This window comes from Hipposideros armiger, unplaced genomic scaffold, assembly GCF_001890085.2.
Source record: "Hipposideros armiger isolate ML-2016 unplaced genomic scaffold, ASM189008v1 scaffold_93, whole genome shotgun sequence".
Lineage (NCBI taxonomy): Eukaryota > Metazoa > Chordata > Mammalia > Chiroptera > Hipposideridae > Hipposideros > Hipposideros armiger.
The window spans coordinates 2,809,230-2,827,718 of record NW_017731443.1 but is presented as its reverse complement, the minus strand read 5'-3'; the positions used below and the strand labels follow the sequence as shown (position 1 = coordinate 2,827,718).

At 55.8% G+C, this 18,489-nt stretch overlaps 4 protein-coding genes across 8 annotated transcripts; 3 read left to right on the top strand and 1 right to left on the bottom strand.

Annotated features, from left to right (window-relative positions):
• The first annotated feature begins 32 nt into the window (after positions 1–32).
• On the top strand, positions 33–3,062 carry CATSPERZ (catsper channel auxiliary subunit zeta). 3 transcript variants are annotated; one of them, XM_019645462.1, is made up of 5 exons: positions 33–347; positions 613–919; positions 1,753–1,832; positions 2,034–2,100; positions 2,825–3,062. In XM_019645462.1, the coding sequence occupies exons 1-5, from the start codon at positions 327–329 to the stop codon at positions 2,932–2,934; spliced, it is 585 nt and encodes a 194-aa protein (XP_019501007.1). In that variant the 5' UTR covers positions 33–326; the 3' UTR covers positions 2,935–3,062. The 3 variants fall into 3 exon arrangements, with proteins under 3 accessions (XP_019501007.1, XP_019501006.1, XP_019501008.1); XM_019645461.1 differs by having other exon boundaries at positions 577–919; XM_019645463.1 differs by lacking the exon at positions 2,825–3,062 and adding an exon at positions 2,591–2,751 and having other exon boundaries at positions 577–919.
• Positions 3,063–3,756: 694 nt separating this feature from the next.
• ESRRA (estrogen related receptor alpha) lies at positions 3,757–12,178 on the top strand. Of its 3 annotated transcripts, none has more exons than XM_019645491.1 (7): positions 3,757–3,984; positions 5,448–5,784; positions 8,912–9,028; positions 9,183–9,311; positions 10,179–10,346; positions 10,445–10,714; positions 11,144–12,178. In XM_019645491.1, exons 2-7 carry the CDS (start codon positions 5,460–5,462, stop codon positions 11,401–11,403), a joined length of 1,269 nt encoding a protein of 422 aa, XP_019501036.1. In that variant the 5' UTR covers positions 3,757–3,984; positions 5,448–5,459; the 3' UTR covers positions 11,404–12,178. The 3 variants fall into 3 exon arrangements, with proteins under 3 accessions (XP_019501036.1, XP_019501037.1, XP_019501038.1); XM_019645492.1 differs by lacking the exon at positions 3,757–3,984 and adding an exon at positions 4,661–4,951; XM_019645493.1 differs by lacking the exon at positions 3,757–3,984 and having other exon boundaries at positions 5,701–5,784; positions 8,815–9,028.
• Positions 12,128–13,355, bottom strand: TRMT112 (tRNA methyltransferase activator subunit 11-2). Its single transcript, XM_019645496.1, has 4 exons — positions 12,880–13,355; positions 12,684–12,785; positions 12,487–12,576; positions 12,128–12,396 (listed from the first exon to the last, which is right to left on the bottom strand). The coding sequence occupies exons 1-4, from the start codon at positions 12,955–12,957 to the stop codon at positions 12,289–12,291; spliced, it is 378 nt and encodes a 125-aa protein (XP_019501041.1). The 5' UTR covers positions 12,958–13,355; the 3' UTR covers positions 12,128–12,288.
• Positions 13,356–13,524: 169 nt separating this feature from the next.
• Positions 13,525–16,512, top strand: PRDX5 (peroxiredoxin 5). Its single transcript, XM_019645494.1, has 6 exons — positions 13,525–13,830; positions 15,112–15,246; positions 15,708–15,839; positions 15,912–15,950; positions 16,100–16,161; positions 16,268–16,512. The coding sequence occupies exons 1-6, from the start codon at positions 13,666–13,668 to the stop codon at positions 16,371–16,373; spliced, it is 639 nt and encodes a 212-aa protein (XP_019501039.1). The 5' UTR covers positions 13,525–13,665; the 3' UTR covers positions 16,374–16,512.
• Positions 16,513–18,489: the final 1,977 nt, after the last annotated feature.

Below are 18,489 nucleotides of genomic sequence, written 5' to 3'. Positions count from 1 at the left end.
TCCGTGACCCCTTCTGCACGTATGTCAGTCAAAGTGCGGCCCTCTTGGCTGTAATCCGGCCCGCGTGTCTGCTTGGAGGCTACCGGGTAGGGTCCAGGAGAGGAATCGGCCAAGATGGGTTGTGCGTCTCCAACCTTAGCACAGCTATTAGGTGGGGGATGGGGGAGAAATAACGGTATCTAGTGTGGAGGTTGTGGCTTGAACTCTTCCCGCGCGAGACCCCCATCGCCATTCCGAAACGGGACCCTGCCCCTCCCCCTTACTGGAACGTGACCTCCTCTTCCTCGCCGGAGGCCTGTGGCGACTGTGTCCGTTGGGACAGAACCATGGAGGAAAAGCCTTTCAAAGTAAGAACTCTTCCTGGGCCCCTCACCTGTCAGCCCCCAGATTCATCTACTCTGGGCCCCTGGCTATCCTTTCACTCGCCCTTGGCTCTGGACAGCTCCCAACAGTCCCCGCGCCCTACAGAGTGGAGTGCTGGCTCTGGCAGGACTCGGGATCCCTGCCTCAGCCTGCTCTTCCTCCCTCCCCAACTCCCCGCGACCCTTGGCTTCCCTCCTCGTTTGTGGCCCACAGGCGTTGGCCACGTCTTCAATGAAGTCGAACCCGCAGGACGACATCCGGAGTCTGTGGACCACGGCCACACTGTCGCAGCCGAAGCTGAACGTGCAGCTGTCCAATGTCTACAGGGATTCCGAACTGGAGGGCAGCAGCGTAGGCAGCAAGACTCGCGGGTGGTACAACCAGAAGGCGGGCCACGACTCCGACGGCGGCTGGGAAGAATGGGATGACAGAGATGACAACGTCAGCTTCAAACAAGAGGAGCCTGACGACCACACCTTGTTGGGGCTGGAGCTGCACCCAGGCAGCTCCTTTGGCAGCCATTTAGAAGAGGAGGATGATCCTAGCACCCAGATAGGTTAGTGTGGACTCACCGGGCTGTGGGAGCCCACAGGGCAGGGGGCTGGCCAGGGCCTCAGTTTCTGTTAGTGTAAAACGGGGAGAAGCTGTAGGATCCAAGTTTCTAGGAGTTCCTGGGATGGGGTCCAGCTCTAATCTTTCACGCTTTAAATCAACCAGACATTCTTGGAGCGCCCCCTACCGGGAAGGCGTCTTTAAAGGTTCGGTGGCCCGGACACTCCAGTTCTGGGAGAGACACGGTAGGACCGTGCTTTGAGTGGAATTATCAGGCTAGTGAGAGGAGAGAGTTAATATCTTGTCGGTGGATTTGCGCTGGTTGAGGAGGTGCCTGCCTGTCATTCATTCAGTCATTGGTTACAATTTTTAAGTATCTACTTCATGTTGGGCACTGTTTGGGCCTTTCCTCCTCCTCCTCCCTCCAGCCCTTCATCAGGCAATTGAAACCGGTAACAGTATAATAACTGCCATTTAGTGAGCGCTTACTGTGTGCCAGGCACTGGGCTTCTCTTGCATGATCACCTTTGAACTTCACAAACTCCATAAGGGGCCATTCTTATTACTTCATTTTACAGATGAATTGAGGGTCAGAAAGTGTCAGTCACTGGCCCTAAGTCTCACACAGTGTGGCAGTCAGAACAGGAACCTTGTGGAGTGGGACAATAAAACCCAGGGTTGTAAACCACTGCCTCATACTGTTTCCCACTAAGGAGGCACCTGGAGCTGTTCTCTGAAGGCCACTCCCCCAGCCAGATGCCATCTCATACATCTTTTCTGCTCCAGGGAAGACCCAGCAGTCTGCTGATGACTGACCTCTCTTTTCTCTTCTCCCAGAAATAATTTCCTCAATGCCATCACTCAGTGTCTTGAAGCATACATCCCATGGAGCCTACTGGGCGGAGCAGCAGACCAGGGTTGGAGGCACCCAGGGAGGCTGGGGATTTTAGTGGGTGGGGGATGGGCAAATTGGAGGTTGCAGGGGTGGGGGTGGTTTGTGAGTGGAGGGGCAGGCAGGTTGGTTGGGGGTTTTGGGGCTGGAAGCAGCAGGTGGGCTATTTCAGCTGTGGGCAGAGCTGGGGTCAATTGGACATCTGTGCCTCTTGCTGCCTCTCCAGCTGCCGCTGCCCCTGATAGAACTCATGGAAAATGAAGCTCTGGAAATCCTCACCAAAGCCCGCCAGAGTGAGCCTCTCCCACAGCTCCCACAAGAGACCCTGGGGGATTTTGCAGGGCTTGGCCCCCCTGGGAGTGGGGTTTCAAGATGTGTCTGCCCTGTCAGATTCCACCCACAGACATTCCAGGAGCTCCCCCTCAAATAAAAAGTTGGGGGATGGGACACAGAGACTCCCAGTGGGGAGATCTTGGGGTGACTGCCAGGGGCCTGGACTGCAGCCCCTCTCTAGCTGCTGATGGGGCTTTTCTAAGGCCCATCTCTATCTGTCCAATGCCTTTGTGTGGCCTTGGCCCCCTCCCTGGGTAAGGTGAAGAGCTTTTGGACAGGTTATTTGGGTAAACTTCCCCTGGTTTGCCCTGCTTATGATATGAAGCGGGGGAGGGCTAACGGATTAAGGTGGGAGCTCTAGCAGTTGTCCGAAAAGCTGCCTGCTGCCACTCCCTAGTTTGGGCCTGCAACATCTTCTCTAACCTTGCCCTCATTCATCCTCCACCTCAGCACACCATCCTGCTCTGCATCCCCCATCTATTTGGAGCACAGGTCTATGACTTGAAACAAACAAACAAACAAACAAAAAACCGGCAGGGCCCAGCACCTTGGAGATCCAAAGTTCCCCAAACTAACAAAGAACAGAGCGCCCACAGCGCCTACCAACCCAAGTCACTCGCTGTTCATCAAATCACACAAGCGGCACCTGCTGCTAGCTGCCCTGAGTGGAGCTCTGCCCTCCAGGTTACCGGTCAGGGATCGGCAGGAATCACTTCCTGACCAAGCAGCTGCAGCGGTACATCGAGGGTCTCAAGAGGCGCCGGAACAAGAGGCTGAACGTCTCTGAGTACTGAAAACACCGCCTCAGGCTCGAGTGACTGCCCGACTCTAGCCCCGTTTCCTTTCCTGCCCCCAGACCCAAGCACGACCCTGTCCACGTGGAGTGTGAACCCTAGAGAAATAAAAGAGTCTGTGCATGGTCCGTGAGTCAGTGCGTGGCTACCCGCGGGAGGCCGACGCACATGGCCCCGCCTTTCCCCATGACCTTCACTCGGTCACCGCAGTGACCTTGAGCGTTCTCCATTCGGGCCCTATCAACTCCGCCTTCCCGGGACTCGAAATCCCAGGAGTTGTTGCATGTTTTAGGTCTGCTTTTCCGATCTAGGGTTCTGCAGCTTTGTGGGCATGTTGGGTCTGTTGCGATCTAAGAGCCCCGACGGTGTTATCTTGGGGGAAGGGGGAAAAGGGAAAGGGGCAGCGTTTGCCCTCCAGCTTGGGAAGGCTAGGCTCCACCCCTCATGCATATGCAGATACGCTAGCCTCTCGGCCCGTCCGGCCCTCTCATTTGCATATGTATGTCGTTTCCCCGTCCCTAGCGATTTCGCCCACTCCTCTTGCGCACAGTGCGCCCCGCCTCCTTCGTTACGTAAGAGCGTTCTTGGCCTTAACCCCTCCCGGAGCCTTTCCGCGTCTCCTCTGATCACGCCCCCTCGGCGGCCGCATACGCAAGTGCGCCGCTGTGGTTCGCCGCGGCGGATCTGGACCTTCGTGGAGGCGCACCCGCTGGCTTCGCCGACTCCGCCCCTACTCGTCCCGTCACGCAGGCGCTGCCAGCCCCAAGTGTCTGATTAGCATAGGGCGTCAGGCCCCGCCCCCTGTTTTGTATGCGCACCGCCGGCCCCGCCCCCGCTGTCAGCTGGAGGAAGCGGAGTAGGAAGCGGCCGCGATGTCCTTTTGTGTCCTACAAGCCGCCAGCGGCGCCGCGGAGTGAGGGGACGCGGCGCGGCGGGGCGGCGCGGCCCGAGGAGGCGGCGGAGGAGGGGCTGCCAGCGGCCCCTGGCTCACCCCGGCGCTCCGGGCCACTCGGCCCCCATGCCTGCCCGCCCGCCCAGTCGGAGCCCCAGGTCTGGGGGCGGAGGGGAGCGCCGCTGGGGGAGTGGGCGGGCGGAGCGCGGGGGCCATGTGCGAGCGCGGCTGGGAGACAGGCGGGGGGCGGGCTCCAGGCGCGGGCCGGCTCCAGGACCGGACAGGGTCACGGTCGGGACCCGGTCGAGAGCCAGACGAGGTCAGGGTCCGGGGAGATCGGGCGTCCAGGTCTTAGTACGCCGGCCTGGGGCAGGGGCCGGCTCTGACTCGGGCTTCAAGTCATGGCCAGGGTCGAACTTGGGCCTCGGATCCAGTCCTAGGGCAGGGTTCAATCCAGCACCTGGAGCATGCTAAAGTCCCAGGGGCGGGCCAGGGTGGAATATGGGGAGGGTCCCTGACGGGGAAGGGGCGTTGAAGACCACGTGGGGGCGCTCGAAGGGGCCTTGGGCCACCCTCCTCTCTGGGTCAAAGGTCATCGCACCGGCAGGGGAGAACTTCCTCCTTCTTGGCACTCCCCTTTTACTTCCTGATAACCTGATAGAGGTCCCCGGCGGGCGGAGGGGGAGGGAAGGCGCAGCAACTTTAGGCAACTTCCCGTAGGTGTACTCAGGTTGTGGGGGCGGGGCGCCCTGGAGGTAGAGGACTCTGCGGCAGCAGGAGTGTAAGAGTGAATGTGCTGGTGGGTGGGGTGAGGGGGTGTGCAAAGAGGTGGAGCCATGCCTGTCGGTGTGCCTGGGATTGGGCTTGCTGGGGCAGGAGGGGGCGTTGTGTCAGGTGTGAAATCTCTGAACGTGTTTCCACAAGGGTCGCTGCCCGTGAGTGTGGGAGCACAGTGAGAGTGTATTTGTGAGCGAGTGTGATTGTCTTGAGTGTGACTTTGTTTATGGGTATACACTTAGGGAGGATTGTGCGAAGACAAATCTGAGCATGAGTGAGAACTGGGCTTGGGAAAAGCCAAATGTGAGAGGAGCATGTGTGAGCATGTGAGGACACCTGAGAACTCAGGTGAGTGGGAGTGTGTGAGGGTGTGAACACGTGTGAGCACATCAACTGCCCCTTGGGTTTGTGTACCTCTGTTTGCACTCTTGCATGGAGGATACCCAGATGAGGGGGAGATCACTGAGGTTCCCAATATCTGGAGAAAATTGAGAGGTATCCTGCTTCTAGCTGGGTATTCCAGATGGGGTTGAAGGTAGCCTGGGGCCAAGGTTACCCTTCTCCCTGGCCTAGGTGGGAGTAGGGTGTCTCCAAGCTTCCTGCAGGTTCCCAAGTGGCAGACTTGCTGTCAGTTACTGGCCCTGGAGGCTCTGGAGACTGTGTTCCCATGGCAACAGCTGGGGGGTGGCCTCTTCATGGACAGCCCTTCCTTGGACTCTGTGCCCCCTCCCTCCTCCTGGCTGAGCCTGGAAGCCTGGCTCCAAGCCTGGAGTTGGACAGGCAAGATGTCTCTTCAGCCCCCATCCCAGCACCTCCCTATGACCTGACAGCTCTTTCCCCACAGGTGACCAGCGCCATGTCCAGCCAGGTGGTGGGCATTGAGCCTCTCTACATCAAGGCAGAGCCAGCCAGCCCCGACAGCCCAAAGGGTTCCTCGGAGACTGAGACCGAGCCCCCTGTGGCCCTGGCCCCTGGCCCAGCTCCCACTCGCCACCTCCCAGGCCACAAGGAAGAGGAAGATGGGGAGGGGGCTGGGCCTGGTGAGCAGGGTGGTGGGAAGCTGGTGCTCAGCTCTCTGCCCAAACGCCTCTGCCTGGTCTGTGGGGATGTGGCCTCCGGCTACCACTATGGTGTGGCATCCTGTGAGGCCTGCAAAGCCTTCTTCAAGAGGACCATCCAGGGTGAGCCCCCAACCCACCCCTGTGCCCTTTGCCTTCTGGGCCTGGTGCTACCCAATTGATGCACTGCTGGGTGGCACTAGACCCCCAGGACTGCTGTGGTACCAATTAGGGTTGGCAGCCTGCTGTTCCTAGGCCCTCTTACCTCCCAGGAATGCTCTTTCCCTTAAAAGTTAAATAAAGCCACCAGGATGTGTTGATGGTTTGGATGTGGGATGTAAGAGGGGACTCGGGACGCCTCCTGGGATTCTGAGTACAATAGGCCCAGCACCTTCCACAATGGTTCTGAAAAATTTGAGACAGCCTCTGCCTCCTCCTTAAGTTTTGCTCTTCTTTCTGGCAGCTGCTGCCCTTTTACCAGCATAGAACATGACCCCCTTTATGTTGATTTCCCCAAAGCAGCACCAGCACAAGGCAGGTTTGTATGGCTAACAGAGAAGCTGCATCCTATTTCAGTATCTAACTTTACAAAGACTCTTAGGCCTCTCTGCTGATAGTACTCAGGGACTTTTCTCACTTAGGAGAGCATATCAAAATATGAGTAAGGAAGATGGTGATGTAATAAGCATCACTTGGGATGTGCCTGTTACTTACATTTTTATGTAAACTTTTGGTTACTTGGGGGCTATAACATGTATAATTTTTGAGAACATTTCTTGAGTGCTTACCAGGCACTGTGCCCCTTTACGATCATGATCTCAGTTATCCCCATAGCAACTTATAAGGTGCCAGCACTGTTATCATAACTGAGAGACCCAGGATGGTTTTTACAACTTTGTTCAAGTCCCAAAGGTAGAAAATGGCCGAACCAGGATTTGAACTTGGGTCAATTTAGGTCCAGAGCTGAGCTCTTAAACGCCAGACTGCTGCCTCTGCTTATTACTAATAACTGAACTTTGGACAGGTGCCTCACGAATGATTGTGACATTCCAGCAAGTTTTGACTTGGCCTAGACCCACTGGTCTAAAACCTCTGTGCTCCCTCCTGGCTCTGAAGACCAGTGAGCCAACAGGTCCAGATCCAGGTGTCTCCTACCCACCCTGGAACCTTTCATTCTCTGTTGACTCAGTTGACAAATACTTATTGAGTACTTGCTATAAATAGTAATCACTTATTGAATATTTAGGTGTTGTGTACCATGCTAAATGTGTTAACCTCAATTACCCCCTTGAATTCTCACAGCCCTCACTTGTAAGTACTGTTTGTATCACACCAGTTTTATAGATGGGAAAACTGAAGGTTTGAGGGCTTAAGTATGGCGCTTGCTCAAGGTCATACATTTGGTTAAGTGGAAGTGTCACGATGGGCCCCTGGCAGCTTCCATAGTCTTCACAAACCTGTGCTTTGCTGCTCTGGCCACTGTTCAGGCGTGTGGACATAGCTGGGACTAAGGCAGGACCACCCCACCCACAAACAGTTGCCATTCTAGGGGGGGGGAGGAGAAAATAATGAATTGCGCATAATTGTTATGGTATTGCTGTAGTATAGTATAGTATAGCTGTTATAGTATAGTAAATGCTGGAGGGCTGGGAGCAGGGTGTGTGCTCAGGAACCTGGCTGGGTCTGGGGCTCTGGAGGGCTTCCTTGAGGAGGTGTCTTGAACTGAGCTTGGAAGCCTGGGTAGGGTGTAGGAGACAGGGCTATGAGAAGAAACGTGTCAGTGAAGTAAGTGCTGGCTGGTTGTGTCATTCAGTTTTTGCAGGAGCCCTGTGAGGCTGGGAAGGGCTGCCATATATTCATTCACCTGGTTATTATGAGAACCCACTATGTACCAGGCCCTGTTTCTCGCGCTGGGGCCAGTCCTGGCCCTCGTGAAGCTGACAGTAAAGTGGGGAGACAGATAATATAGAAGATAAATATGTACATATGTTGCATATTAGATGGTGCTGAGAGCTGATGAGAAACTATAAAGCAGGGACAAGTGGCTGGAGGTGTCCACAGAGGGCATTTGGCATTCTCACAAAGTGGCCAGGGAAGGCATCCCTGAGGTGACAACGGGCAGAGATCTGAAGAAGGGAAGGGCGGCCCTGAGGCCGGGGCCTGGAGCCAGAGCAGAGTGCAAGAGGTCAGAAAGGGGGTGAGGACCAGGGGCGTAGGCCTCAGGCTGCGGGGTTTACATGGGCTTTTACTTTGAGAAAGGAGATCAGTGGAGGGTTTTGAGCAGGGGAGGGACAGGATCTGACTTAGGTTCAATAGGATGCCTTTGGCTGCTTTGTGGAGAGTAACTGAAGGAGGCAAGGACAGCAGGCTAGTGACGAGGTGAGGTGACTGTGACTCAGGTCAAGGGTGGAAGCAGTTGCCAGGGGCAGAAGAGGTTGGCTTCTGGACATATTAGGAGGTGAAGCCCACCAGGATCAGTTGGTGGGTTGGATTTGGGGTGTCAGAGAATCAAAGATGTATCCTAGATTTCTGCTTGGGCACCTGGGCAGATGGAGTTACAGGTTTTGGAGGGTAGATCGCAGGCTCCATTTAGGACAGGTTAGGTTTTTGAGGCCTTATAGACATGCAACATGTCAAGGAGGCAGTGACATATGAGTCTAGAGTTCAGGCAGGTCTAGGCAAGAGAGATAAATTTGAAAGCCCATGACTGGGTAAGATCACCATGGGAGTGAGTCAGTGGAGACGAAATCCAAGGACAGTCCTGGGGTTCTTCAATGGAAGGAGTCAGGAAAATGCACAAAAACCACAAGGTGGCCAGTGAGGTGGGAGGAAAATCAGCAGTGTGTCCTAGAAACAAAAAGTTTCTAGTAGGATGCAATTCAATGATGTTAGATGCTCCTTTAGGACATGTAAGATGAGGATAAGAATTGACCATCGGGGGTAGCAACAGAGAGGCCATTGTGCCCTTGAGGAGAGCAGATGAAGGTAGTAGAGCCGGGAGACGTGGCTTGACAAGAGGCTTGGGACAGATGCAGCCTGGTTCTCCTGGTCCTAGCCTTTCTCTTGCCCAGACAGGGGCCCCCAGCGCAGCAGCCATTCCCCTCACTGCCCCGGGCTTCCCTGCCCCACTCACGGCACTCCTGCTCTCCCCAGACCTGTGCTTGCCCGGGGCGAGTCAGGGCTCTCCTGTCTGCTGGGCCCCCTCCAGGCCCTGGGAGGCCGCCACTGGAGCCCTGCCTCTTCCTGGCAGGGAGCATCGAGTACAGCTGTCCGGCCTCCAACGAGTGTGAAATCACCAAGCGGAGACGCAAGGCCTGCCAGGCCTGTCGCTTCACCAAGTGCCTGCGGGTGGGCATGCTCAAGGAGGGTGAGCACTGGGCAGGGGCCTTGGCAAGGGTTGGGGGAGTTGGGGCCCGAGAGGGCAAGGCCTGAGAAGTTCTGGTGGGATGGACTGGGCAGGAGGGCTCCGCAACGCAAGCCACCCCCAGCTCCATGGACACAGCCCTGTCCTATGATTCAAGGGGTACGTCTGGACCGTGTCCGGGGTGGGCGACAGAAGTACAAGCGGCGGCCAGAGGTGGACCCGCTGCCCTTCCCAGGCCCCTTCCCTGCTGGACCCCTGGCAGTAGCTGGAGGCCCTCGGAAGACAGGTGAGAGTGCTGTGGGTCCTTGGAGCTCGATGGTCGGGGTGGGGCTAGGACACGAGAGACCTATCTTGTGTCATTCATCTAGGGTAGTAATCTTGGGCACTGGAACCCAAATTTTCCCTTCATCTATTCACTTATTCATTAACTCCAAGAAGTATATATATATATTTTTTTAAGATTTTTATTGGGAAATTGGGGGGATGGGAACAGTGCTGGGGAATTGGGAACAGACAAGTTGCTGTCGTTTTGTTCCTCAGTCTAGTTGTGGAGGACGTTGCTTCACTGGCCCAAGTTGGCACCATCATTGCGCTCTTCTCTGGCGAGGCAGATCAGTCGCCGGCTTCTGGACGGCCGCTCACTGCGGCTGCTGGCCGCTCACGCTGGCTGCTGGCCACACACGGTAGCCCATGGCAATCCACTGCCACAGGGACTGCAGCCCACGCCGTCGCCGGCGACTCATGGCAGCCCAGCTCCAGGTTGAGCTGTTGTTCAGCATCTTAGCTGTGGAGGGCAGTGTCACTGGCCCTCATATGTGGGATCCGAACTGGGGCCCTCTGGCATCCCAAGCGAGTTCTTAACCATCGCGCCACTCGGCCGGCCCCAAGAAGTATTTTTGAAAATACCTTTTTCTGTCTCAGTCTCTTGAGTAGTACAACTGGGAATGGGGACAGGTTTTCTAATACTCAGAACCTGTCTACAAACAGACTGGCTTCTCCTGGGAGATAGGGAGAGCCTTTCCCAGAGGTGTCTGAGCCTGCTGGCCAGTGGCTGTTGAGGAAGGCCACAGGGGATCTGACTGTGGGAAGATGCTTGACCCCGAAGAGGCTACAGGTTGATGAATTCCAGTTCCTCTTCCAACTGTCACTGCAGCCCCGGTGAATGCACTGGTGTCCCACCTGCTGGTGGTGGAGCCTGAGAAGCTGTATGCCATGCCTGACCCAGCGGGCCCCGATGGACACCTCCCAGCTGTGGCTACCCTCTGTGACCTCTTTGACCGAGAGATTGTGGTCACCATCAGCTGGGCCAAGAGTATCCCAGGTAAAGGGCCAGGTGATGGCAGGGCTTCCCCCAGTGGGCCAGGCCACGCCGGCCCTGGTGCATCTGCTCAGGCAGGTCTGCTCTCCACTGCCCTCCAGGCTTCTCATCACTGTCGCTGTCTGACCAGATGTCAGTACTGCAGAGTGTATGGATGGAGGTACTGGTGTTGGGCGTGGCCCAGCGCTCACTGCCGCTGCAGGATGAGCTGGCCTTTGCTGAGGACCTAGTCCTAGATGAAGAGGGGGCGCGAGCAGCTGGCCTGGGGGAACTTGGGGCCGCCCTGCTACAGCTAGTGCGGCGACTACAGGCCCTGCGGCTGGAGCGGGAGGAGTATGTCCTGTTGAAGGCCCTGGCCCTTGCCAATTCAGGTGAGTCTGGGTAGGCACTGACAGGTCTCCCTTAAGCCCTCCACAACTCTGATGGTGGCACAGCCCCATTTTGCAGACAAGGAAAACTGAGGCATGGGGAAGAACAGTGACTTGCTGAAAGCCACAAAGCAAGGCAGACAAACGCAGGCATAGGAACTGCACATAGGATTTTGAGCTCTAGTGCCGCCATACTTACGTGGAAAGGTGAACGATTTAATGGGAGGGAAAGTAGGGAGGACAAAAGGGAGCCGTAGTTCAAAGGGTGGGTCCTGCCTCATGGGTAGGAGCCATGAGTGGTGCCTCAGTCAGCCAATCAGCAAATCCGGGTCTGGCTCCGGTGGAGGCCCATCTAGCAGTACCCAAGCAGATGTGGGCTCTGCCCTTCCTGGAGATGGCCCATGCCAACAGCTCTCTCCCCTCCCCTTTCAGACTCTGTGCACATTGAAGATGCTGAGGCGGTGGAGCAGCTCCGAGAAGCTCTCCATGAGGCCCTGCTGGAGTATGAAGCTGGCCGGGCGGGCCCCGGAGGGGGTGCTGAGCGGCGGAGGGCAGGCAGGCTGCTGCTCACGCTACCGCTCCTTCGCCAGACAGCGGGCAAAGTGCTGGCCCATTTCTATGGGGTGAAGCTGGAGGGCAAGGTGCCCATGCACAAGCTGTTCTTGGAGATGCTCGAGGCCATGATGGACTGAGGCAAGGGGTAGGCATGGGTGGGGGTGCTGGCAGGACCTTCCCAGCATGGGGTCAGCCCCAAGGGGGCAGAGCTGGGGTCTGGGCAGTGCCACAGCCTGCTGGTAGGGCCAGGGCAATACCATCAGCCCCTGGGAGCAGGCCCTACGCCCTCCCCTCCCCCTTCCTCAGGGGTGTTAGAAGCTGGGAATGTGTGCGCCCAGGCTCTGGGCATAGTGCTGCCCCTTGCAAGCCATAACGTGCCCCCAGACTGTAGGGGGGCCTTGCGGAAGCCATAGGGGGCTGCAGGGGATGTGTGGGGGGGCAGAAGCCTGATCTCAGGGAGGGAAGGGAGTGGAGGCCACAGTCTCCCAGTGGGTGATGCTTTTGCTGCTGCTTAATCCAACCCCCTCTCTAGGGCAGAGGGGAACTTGGAGAGCAAAGGCCCCTGCCCCCTTCGCTCCTCTCATCATTTGCATTGGGCATTACTGCCCCCCCTTGAAGCAATAACTCCAAGCAGGCTCCAGCCCCTGGACCCCTGGTGTGGCCAGGGCCCCCCATGAGCTCCCACCCAGCCTCCTCAGGGGGTTGGGAGAGCACTGCCTCTATGCCCTGCAGAGCAATAACACTATATTTATTTTTGGGTTTGGCCAGGGAGGCGCAGGGACATGGGGCAAGCCAGGGCCCAGAGCTCTTGGCTGTACAGAGACTCTATTTTAATGTATATTTGTTGCAAAACGAAACCGCTTTTGGTTTTGAACCTTTAATGAGAAAAAAATATATCGAGCTCAAGAACAATGTGTGTGGTGTGTCACTGGGTCAAGAACGGGGGATACATGTCACAAAACAAACAGGATATACACAAAACTACACACCGTCACAGAATGAAAAACCGGTGCCTGGCTCCATTAAGTCTCAGTTTCCTCTGAACTCAGCAGCATGTTGGGGATCCCGCGGCTGATGGGGAACATACGTCCAGACTCTGGGCACTGCAGGGTGCCCTCCAACACTTCCACCTTCGGGGAAGAAGGAAACAGAGCTGAGCACTGGCAGCCTCTGGGGGTGCCTGGTTGCGTGGCAGAAGCAAGTGATGGGCCAGTTCTCACCTCCAGCAGCACATGGTGCATCTTCCTCAGAAATGTCTCATCTTGCTCATACCCCTGAATCGGCCCTTTGGGCACCTCGATCAGATGCAACTGTGGGCAAGAAGACTAAATCGTCTCTGGGGATCCCAGACCCTGGCTTGGTGCAAAAGGCTGCAGTGAGACCACCCCTACCCACCCCCCACCCCACGGGTCCTCACGTGATCAGCCGCTTCCAGAAGCACCTCCCACTCAACCTTGGGTATCATACGCGCCACGAAGTCCGGGTTGAACTCCACATTATTGATGCGGACCTCGGTGGCCTGCGGGGCGGAGGGGTTTAAGTTAGTTAGAAACCAGAGCCTGGTTCCCCTATCCATTCCAGAAGAGGGGCTCAAGCCTGTCCCCCGGCGGTACCTGGAGGCGCAGGGGGAAACCACGGGGTCCCACCCCTCGCACATGCGAGCTCAGCAGGTTATGGGTAAGCAGCTTCATGTCGCTACAACGCTCTCTCGCCAGACCGGAACCGGAAAAGGGCCGCCACTCCGGTGCGTCACTTCCGGGGCCGCTCCGCTCTCTATCCTATTGGACGACTGGGAGGAGCGGAAACAGCGAACTTGCTGGAACTTTTGGTGCGCGCCTGGGCCAAGCTACCGCGCCAAGGGCTGGTTGGGTCCTGCGTAGCCAACGGAAGCATTCGTGTAGAATGCTGCTACGGCCCAGGCCCAGTGGTTTTGACTGAGCCAAACCTCCACTCGCTACAAAGCATGTACAATGCAAGTCATATGTAAGATAGCCGCAATGCAGGGGCCTTCGTTGAATGCAAAATATGTTTTACTCCTACACAGGCGCCTCACACCGTCGTCTCCCACCCCTCGCTTTCAGTTAAGGAAGGAAACTGCCCCAATCTGTCAATTAGGCCCATCACCCCGTCCTTGCATGCAAATAAGCTGCGCAGCTGCCGAAAGTTCCGCCCATTTATAACTGCGCCAGTGGTCCAGCCCCTAATGCTATTTGCTGGAAACTCCGCCCCTGACGCGCCCCTCCACGCAGTAGAGGCGGTCCGCCCCGGGCGGTCGGTTGAAGCTCCGCCTTTTGCAGGGTTCTGCGGCTGTTTCGCGCTCCAGGCCCCGCCTCCTGCAGTCGCCCCTTGGTGGGGGCGGTACGGTTGTGACCACAGAGCTGGGCGTGTAGCAGACGGGGATGTACGTCCTGGGCCTCCGAACCGGCTCACTACTCGTCCGGGCAGCCGCCGTCCAGTGTGCGGTAGCGGCGGGAGCCAGAGCGTACCTGGAAGGAGGCCTAGAGTGGACACTTGGCAGGGCCCGCTGTTTCAGAAGCGCCGCTGCAGCTATGGCCCCGATCAAGGTGACCGCGGGCCCGGCCTGACCCCCTACCCCCGCCCATCCCCCCAAGGCCCTTTGTGCTGCTGAAGGCAATGGCCCCCAGCCCCAAACCCCTCTGACCTCCCTCTTTCTCGCCCTACGGACCTCTCCCCGCCATCCTAGAGTCTTCTCCCACCATCTGTCCCCCTTATCCCCACAACAAGACCCCGTTGGGTGCCCCACCGTTCTCGCCAATTTTAAGGGCTTCATGCACCATCTCCTGGAACGGTCCCCGAGGCTCTCCAGGCTTCTTTTCCACAACTAGTCTGCGACATCCTGCGATGGGTCTCCACCATTTTCAGGCAATTGAATACCATGGTCTCCCCCACCATCTGGAGCCTTCTCTTTTGCCCCAAGGTCCCTTTTCAGCCCCAATACATACCCCCCCTGCCCCCGTCATACCCTCCCTCATGCTTTTGTCAAGTTATTGATCCCGTTTTCTGAAACAAGTTTTGTCTCATAGAGTCCCCAGTGTGTCGTCCCCATTCCACTCCACCCACGGCTAATTCCCGCCCTTCTGCTGACTTAACTCCTCTCATCTTGAACCATCTCCAGCTCCTTGGAATTGCCTTCTCCCCCCGCCCCACTCTTCTGAGACCTTCTCCTCCCTCTGTTTCATCCTACTCTCAACCACTGGGATTCTCTTAGAGACTCTCCCCATCCCCTGACTTGCCCTTTTGTCTTGCTCCTGCCCAGAAGCCCTCACACACTCCCAGGTACACTGGTGCTTCTCCCTTCAAGAGATTCCTTTTTTCATTCTATACCCCCTGGATGTAGGGACCTGTACCCCTCCCCCTCCCCACCTTCTTCTGCCCCCTCCCTTTTTCTCTTCTTGAGAGTGGGGCACCCAGACCTGGCCAGGGTCCTCTCCCTCCATTCCTGGCCTCCTCCTCTCCTCCATAATACATCCCCCTCCCCCCTCCATCTGCTCAATCATCCCACTTCTTTCCCGTAACTCAGCTTGTTGACTCAACTCCTTGCGACACTGTGGAGGCCTTCTTTCCTTTTTTCGGTTGTCACCAATAGGCCCTCAAGAGGAATTGAGCCACCTTGAAACCTGGAGGATGTGGCGAAACCAGGCAGTCAGGGTAGAGGGGAGGGGCCTCTGGAAACTGACAGGATTTTCCTGACTTTTGTCAACCCTGGCTCCACCAAGCACAGCTGCCAGGCCCCCTGTCTCCCTGGCTCGGGTTTGCTGCCTTGTCCTTGCCCTCCCTACTTGACCCCCACTCTCTGACCCTTACCTTGGAGTCCTTTGCTCTAGGTGGGAGATGCCATCCCATCCGTGGTGGTGTATGAAGGGCAGCCTGGGAACAAGGTGAACCTGGCAGAGCTGTTCAAGGGCAAGAAAGGGGTGCTGTTTGGAGTCCCTGGGGCTTTTACCCCCGGTTGTTCCAAGGTGAGGTCCTGCCCTTCTGGGGCTCAGCAGTTGGGATCTTGTATACCTGTTTGTATTGTTCATAAGTCCTCCACTTCATCCTGAGGCAGCTCGTAACAATAGTATGTAGATGATATGACAGTTAAAAAGCCTATCAAGAGTGTTCAGAAAACAAGTGGAGGCTCTGAAAAGATAGTGGCACCAGGAATGCAAGAGAAAGGGTCCTGCAGTGAAATCCAATACCTATTATTGACCCTGCTGGGTGGCAGGCACAATAGAAGGTATTTGGGACTTGGGTAAATGAGACATAATTATGCCTATGGGGAGTTCACGGTCTTGACCACAGAACACTTAAGTATGGATGCGAGCTTCCTACTGGCCAAGGCAAAAAGAAACTGTGGTTTACACAGCTCTCATTGTCTGATGAAAGGTGTCGGAGGGGCAGTTGTCCCTTTCCTGAACTCTTGTTTCCCCTCCCCCAGACCCACTTGCCAGGGTTTGTGGAGCAGGCAGGGGCTCTGAAAGCCAAGGGGGCCCAGGTGGTGGCATGTCTGAGTGTTAACGATGTCTTCGTGACTGAAGAGTGGGGAAGAGCCCACAGCGCAGAAGGCAAGGTGAGGTGTGGGGCCTGCTTGGGTCAGGGGCCAGGCAGGAGATTTTTCTTGTGACCTTTACTTTCTCATTAGGTTCGGCTCCTGGCTGACCCCACGGGGGCCTTTGGGAAGGTGAGTGTACCCCCAACTCCCACCCTATCAGGCAGTCCCTGTGCCAGGCCTTAGAAGCATGGACTTGGAGGGACACGGCCAATGTGGGGAGATGGGCGGCTTGGCCTGTTCTGGGGATTCCTGACCCTTTTCTTTGCCTCTCCTCTTAGGAGACAGATTTGTTACTGGATGACTCGTTGGTGTCCCTCTTTGGGAATAGACGGCTCAAGAGGTAAAAATGGGAGGGTCCTCTGTGGGGTTCCCCTGCCACCCTCCCATCTCCATTCCCAGCCTCCAGGCCCAGGTTGTTGTAACTGGCCCCGTCCTCTTTCTGGCAGATTCTCCATGGTGATAGATGATGGTAGAGTGAAGTCCCTGAATGTGGAGCCTGATGGCACAGGCCTCACCTGCAGCCTGGCCCCCAACATCCTCTCACAGCTCTGAGGCCCCGGGCCAACATACTCCTTCTACCCTTTCCTATTTCATCTGCCCAGCCGAGGGCAGAGGCCCCAAGCCCAACCTCAGCTGGGCTACCCATTTGGAACCATGGCCAGCTTTCTGCAATAAACACTTCTGGTTCACACACCTGTCTCCTTGGTTTTGAATTGCTGATTCGCTAAGGCCAAGGCCTAATGACACTCATAGCTGTGGGGGTAGTGGGCAAGGGCTGAAAGATTTCATTTAGGAGGTAATCGGATAAGGCCTCTTGAAGGAGGTGTTATGAAGCATCAGTCTGCAAGTGGAGAAAGGGCTCGTGGTCTGAAGAGCAAGGGAAGGAGCCGTCCATGCCGAGGGAGCATATCTGGAAAGGCCCTAGGCAGACGAGAGCTTGGCCCACACTCAGAAATTTTGCATTTGATCTCTGGGTGCTGGTTGATCTCATTTAGACCATAAACCCCTAGGGTAGGAACTTTGGCTCTAGGCGCTGCTGTCCCCCCGCCTGGGCCAAGCCCCAGCCCCACCATTTTTTCAGATTCTGTTGAACCCCTCGCGAGAGCACCCATATCCCAGGAAGGGTCTCTGGTACCTTGGGACCATCTAACTGGCAGAAAGAGCTTCATTAATAGAGGCAGTGCTGGCTCAGTCCAGGAGAGCTCCCTGGAAGAAGGGACTAGGTGAGCTGTGGAGGGGAGAAGATGGTAAGGCCTGAGCCGTGGTTGGTGTACTGTGAGGGTCTGGGGGGCATTGCTTTCTGCAGGCCCTGCTTTTGGGCCTTGGCCTTTTGTCCCTGGGAAGCCATGTGCTTGGCAGTAAGCAGAGGTTATCAGGCCCCTGCCTGTGTTTTAGGAGCTCAGAGCCTAAGGGGGCAAGTGCTCCAGGTGTAGTAAAAATCCTCACTGACGATCCTGTGGGATGTGTCGATGGAGCGTAAATCAAATCAGGAGGCTTTGGCTAGAAATAAATGAAGATTTATTCAAGCGTGTGAGGGTTTCCAAACTGGAAACACAACTAGGCAATGCCCAGAGTGTTCCGGAGAAGAAAGAAAAGCTGAGGGTTCTTCGAGTAAAAAGTACATTTTGAGAACAATGGATCCTGCATTCTTAGCTTCTGGCTTGTCCAAGATGGTGATCTGTGTGACTGGGGGTCTGGATAATGGAAGTCAGGTGGTCTGAATAGTGAACATTCTTTCCTTAGTTCTTTGGGGGGTAATCAGGGTTATCTGGAGATTTGATGTGTAGTCATGCCTCAGACATATGGTGGGACATATGGTGGGTTCCAGAACCATAACAAAGTGAGTCCTAATTTTTTTTTGCTGGTGGAGGGTCTTATCGTCAACTTGTAAAAAATGCAACACCTGTGAAATGCAATGAAGCGAAGTGTAATAAAATGAGGTTTGCCTGTATATCCAGGGACTGACACAGGTCTGGAAAGTTCATCTTCCCTGGTTAGTTAGAACAAGAATAGAATTGTTTCCTGGTACTTCAACCTACTTGATTTTAGTAATTTAGCGGCTTGATTGTAGTGACTTCATTTTATTCACTCTATTCCTCAGATGTGAACTCTTACCACCCTGTTACAGCACAGAGAGTTTAAGTAAGGGCCTGGTTCATTCCATCACTTAAGAGGAGTTCAGATTTGAGCCAGTCAGCCAGCTTCCAGAGACCTTTATTCAATATGTGGTGCTGCCCTGCTGTGGTCCTGTCAGCACCAGGCTCCCTGCCCTGCCTGGCTGTCTGTGGGGGCTCAGCACCCAGAGATGTCTAGGGCAGGCCGCACACACTGTGAGGTCAGGAGGAAGGTCAAGGAAAGGCCTTTTGGAGGACACGGCCCTGAGGCAGTGTGATCGATGCTCCCGGCAGAGGGAACAGTATGGCCATAGGTCCAGAGGGTGGAACAGCCCCAAGTTGCTGCCACACACAAAACAGCTGAGTGAGAGAGGATACTGGGAGGGGAGGGGGCCTTTTTTTTTTTTTTAAGAAAAAATTTTTTTTTTTTTAAGATTTTTATTGGGGAATTGGGGGGATGGGAACAGTGCTGGGGAATTGGGGAAAGGGGAACAGACAAATTGCTGTCGTTTTTTGTTCTTCAATCTAGTTGTGGAGGATGTTGCTTCACTGGC

Bases quoted from the DNA above. Each gene is read 5' to 3' on its own strand.
- TRMT112 (XM_019645496.1), bottom strand. From the start codon at position 12,957: ATGAAGCTGCTTACCCATAACCTGCTGAGCTCGCATGTGCGAGGGGTG. The intron at 12,786-12,879 runs GTACCGCCGGGG...TCCGCCCCGCAG, and splicing joins GTTTCCCCCTGCGCCTCCAG to GCCACCGAGGTCCGCATCAA. The intron at 12,577-12,683 runs GTGAGGACCCGT...TCTTGCCCACAG, and splicing joins TTCTGGAAGCGGCTGATCAC to TTGCATCTGATCGAGGTGCC.
- ESRRA (XM_019645491.1), top strand. From the start codon at position 5,460: ATGTCCAGCCAGGTGGTGGGCATTGAGCCTCTCTACATCAAGGCAGAG. The intron at 10,347-10,444 runs GTAAAGGGCCAG...ACTGCCCTCCAG, and splicing joins CTGGGCCAAGAGTATCCCAG to GCTTCTCATCACTGTCGCTG. The intron at 10,715-11,143 runs GTGAGTCTGGGT...CTCCCCTTTCAG, and splicing joins CCTGGCCCTTGCCAATTCAG to ACTCTGTGCACATTGAAGAT.
- PRDX5 (XM_019645494.1), top strand. From the start codon at position 13,666: ATGTACGTCCTGGGCCTCCGAACCGGCTCACTACTCGTCCGGGCAGCC. The intron at 15,247-15,707 runs GTGAGGTCCTGC...CCCCTCCCCCAG, and splicing joins TTACCCCCGGTTGTTCCAAG to ACCCACTTGCCAGGGTTTGT. The intron at 15,951-16,099 runs GTGAGTGTACCC...CTCTCCTCTTAG, and splicing joins CCACGGGGGCCTTTGGGAAG to GAGACAGATTTGTTACTGGA.
- CATSPERZ (XM_019645461.1), top strand. From the start codon at position 327: ATGGAGGAAAAGCCTTTCAAA. The intron at 348-576 runs GTAAGAACTCTT...TGTGGCCCACAG, and splicing joins TGGAGGAAAAGCCTTTCAAA to GCGTTGGCCACGTCTTCAAT. The intron at 2,101-2,824 runs GTGAGCCTCTCC...TCTGCCCTCCAG, and splicing joins CCTCACCAAAGCCCGCCAGA to GTTACCGGTCAGGGATCGGC.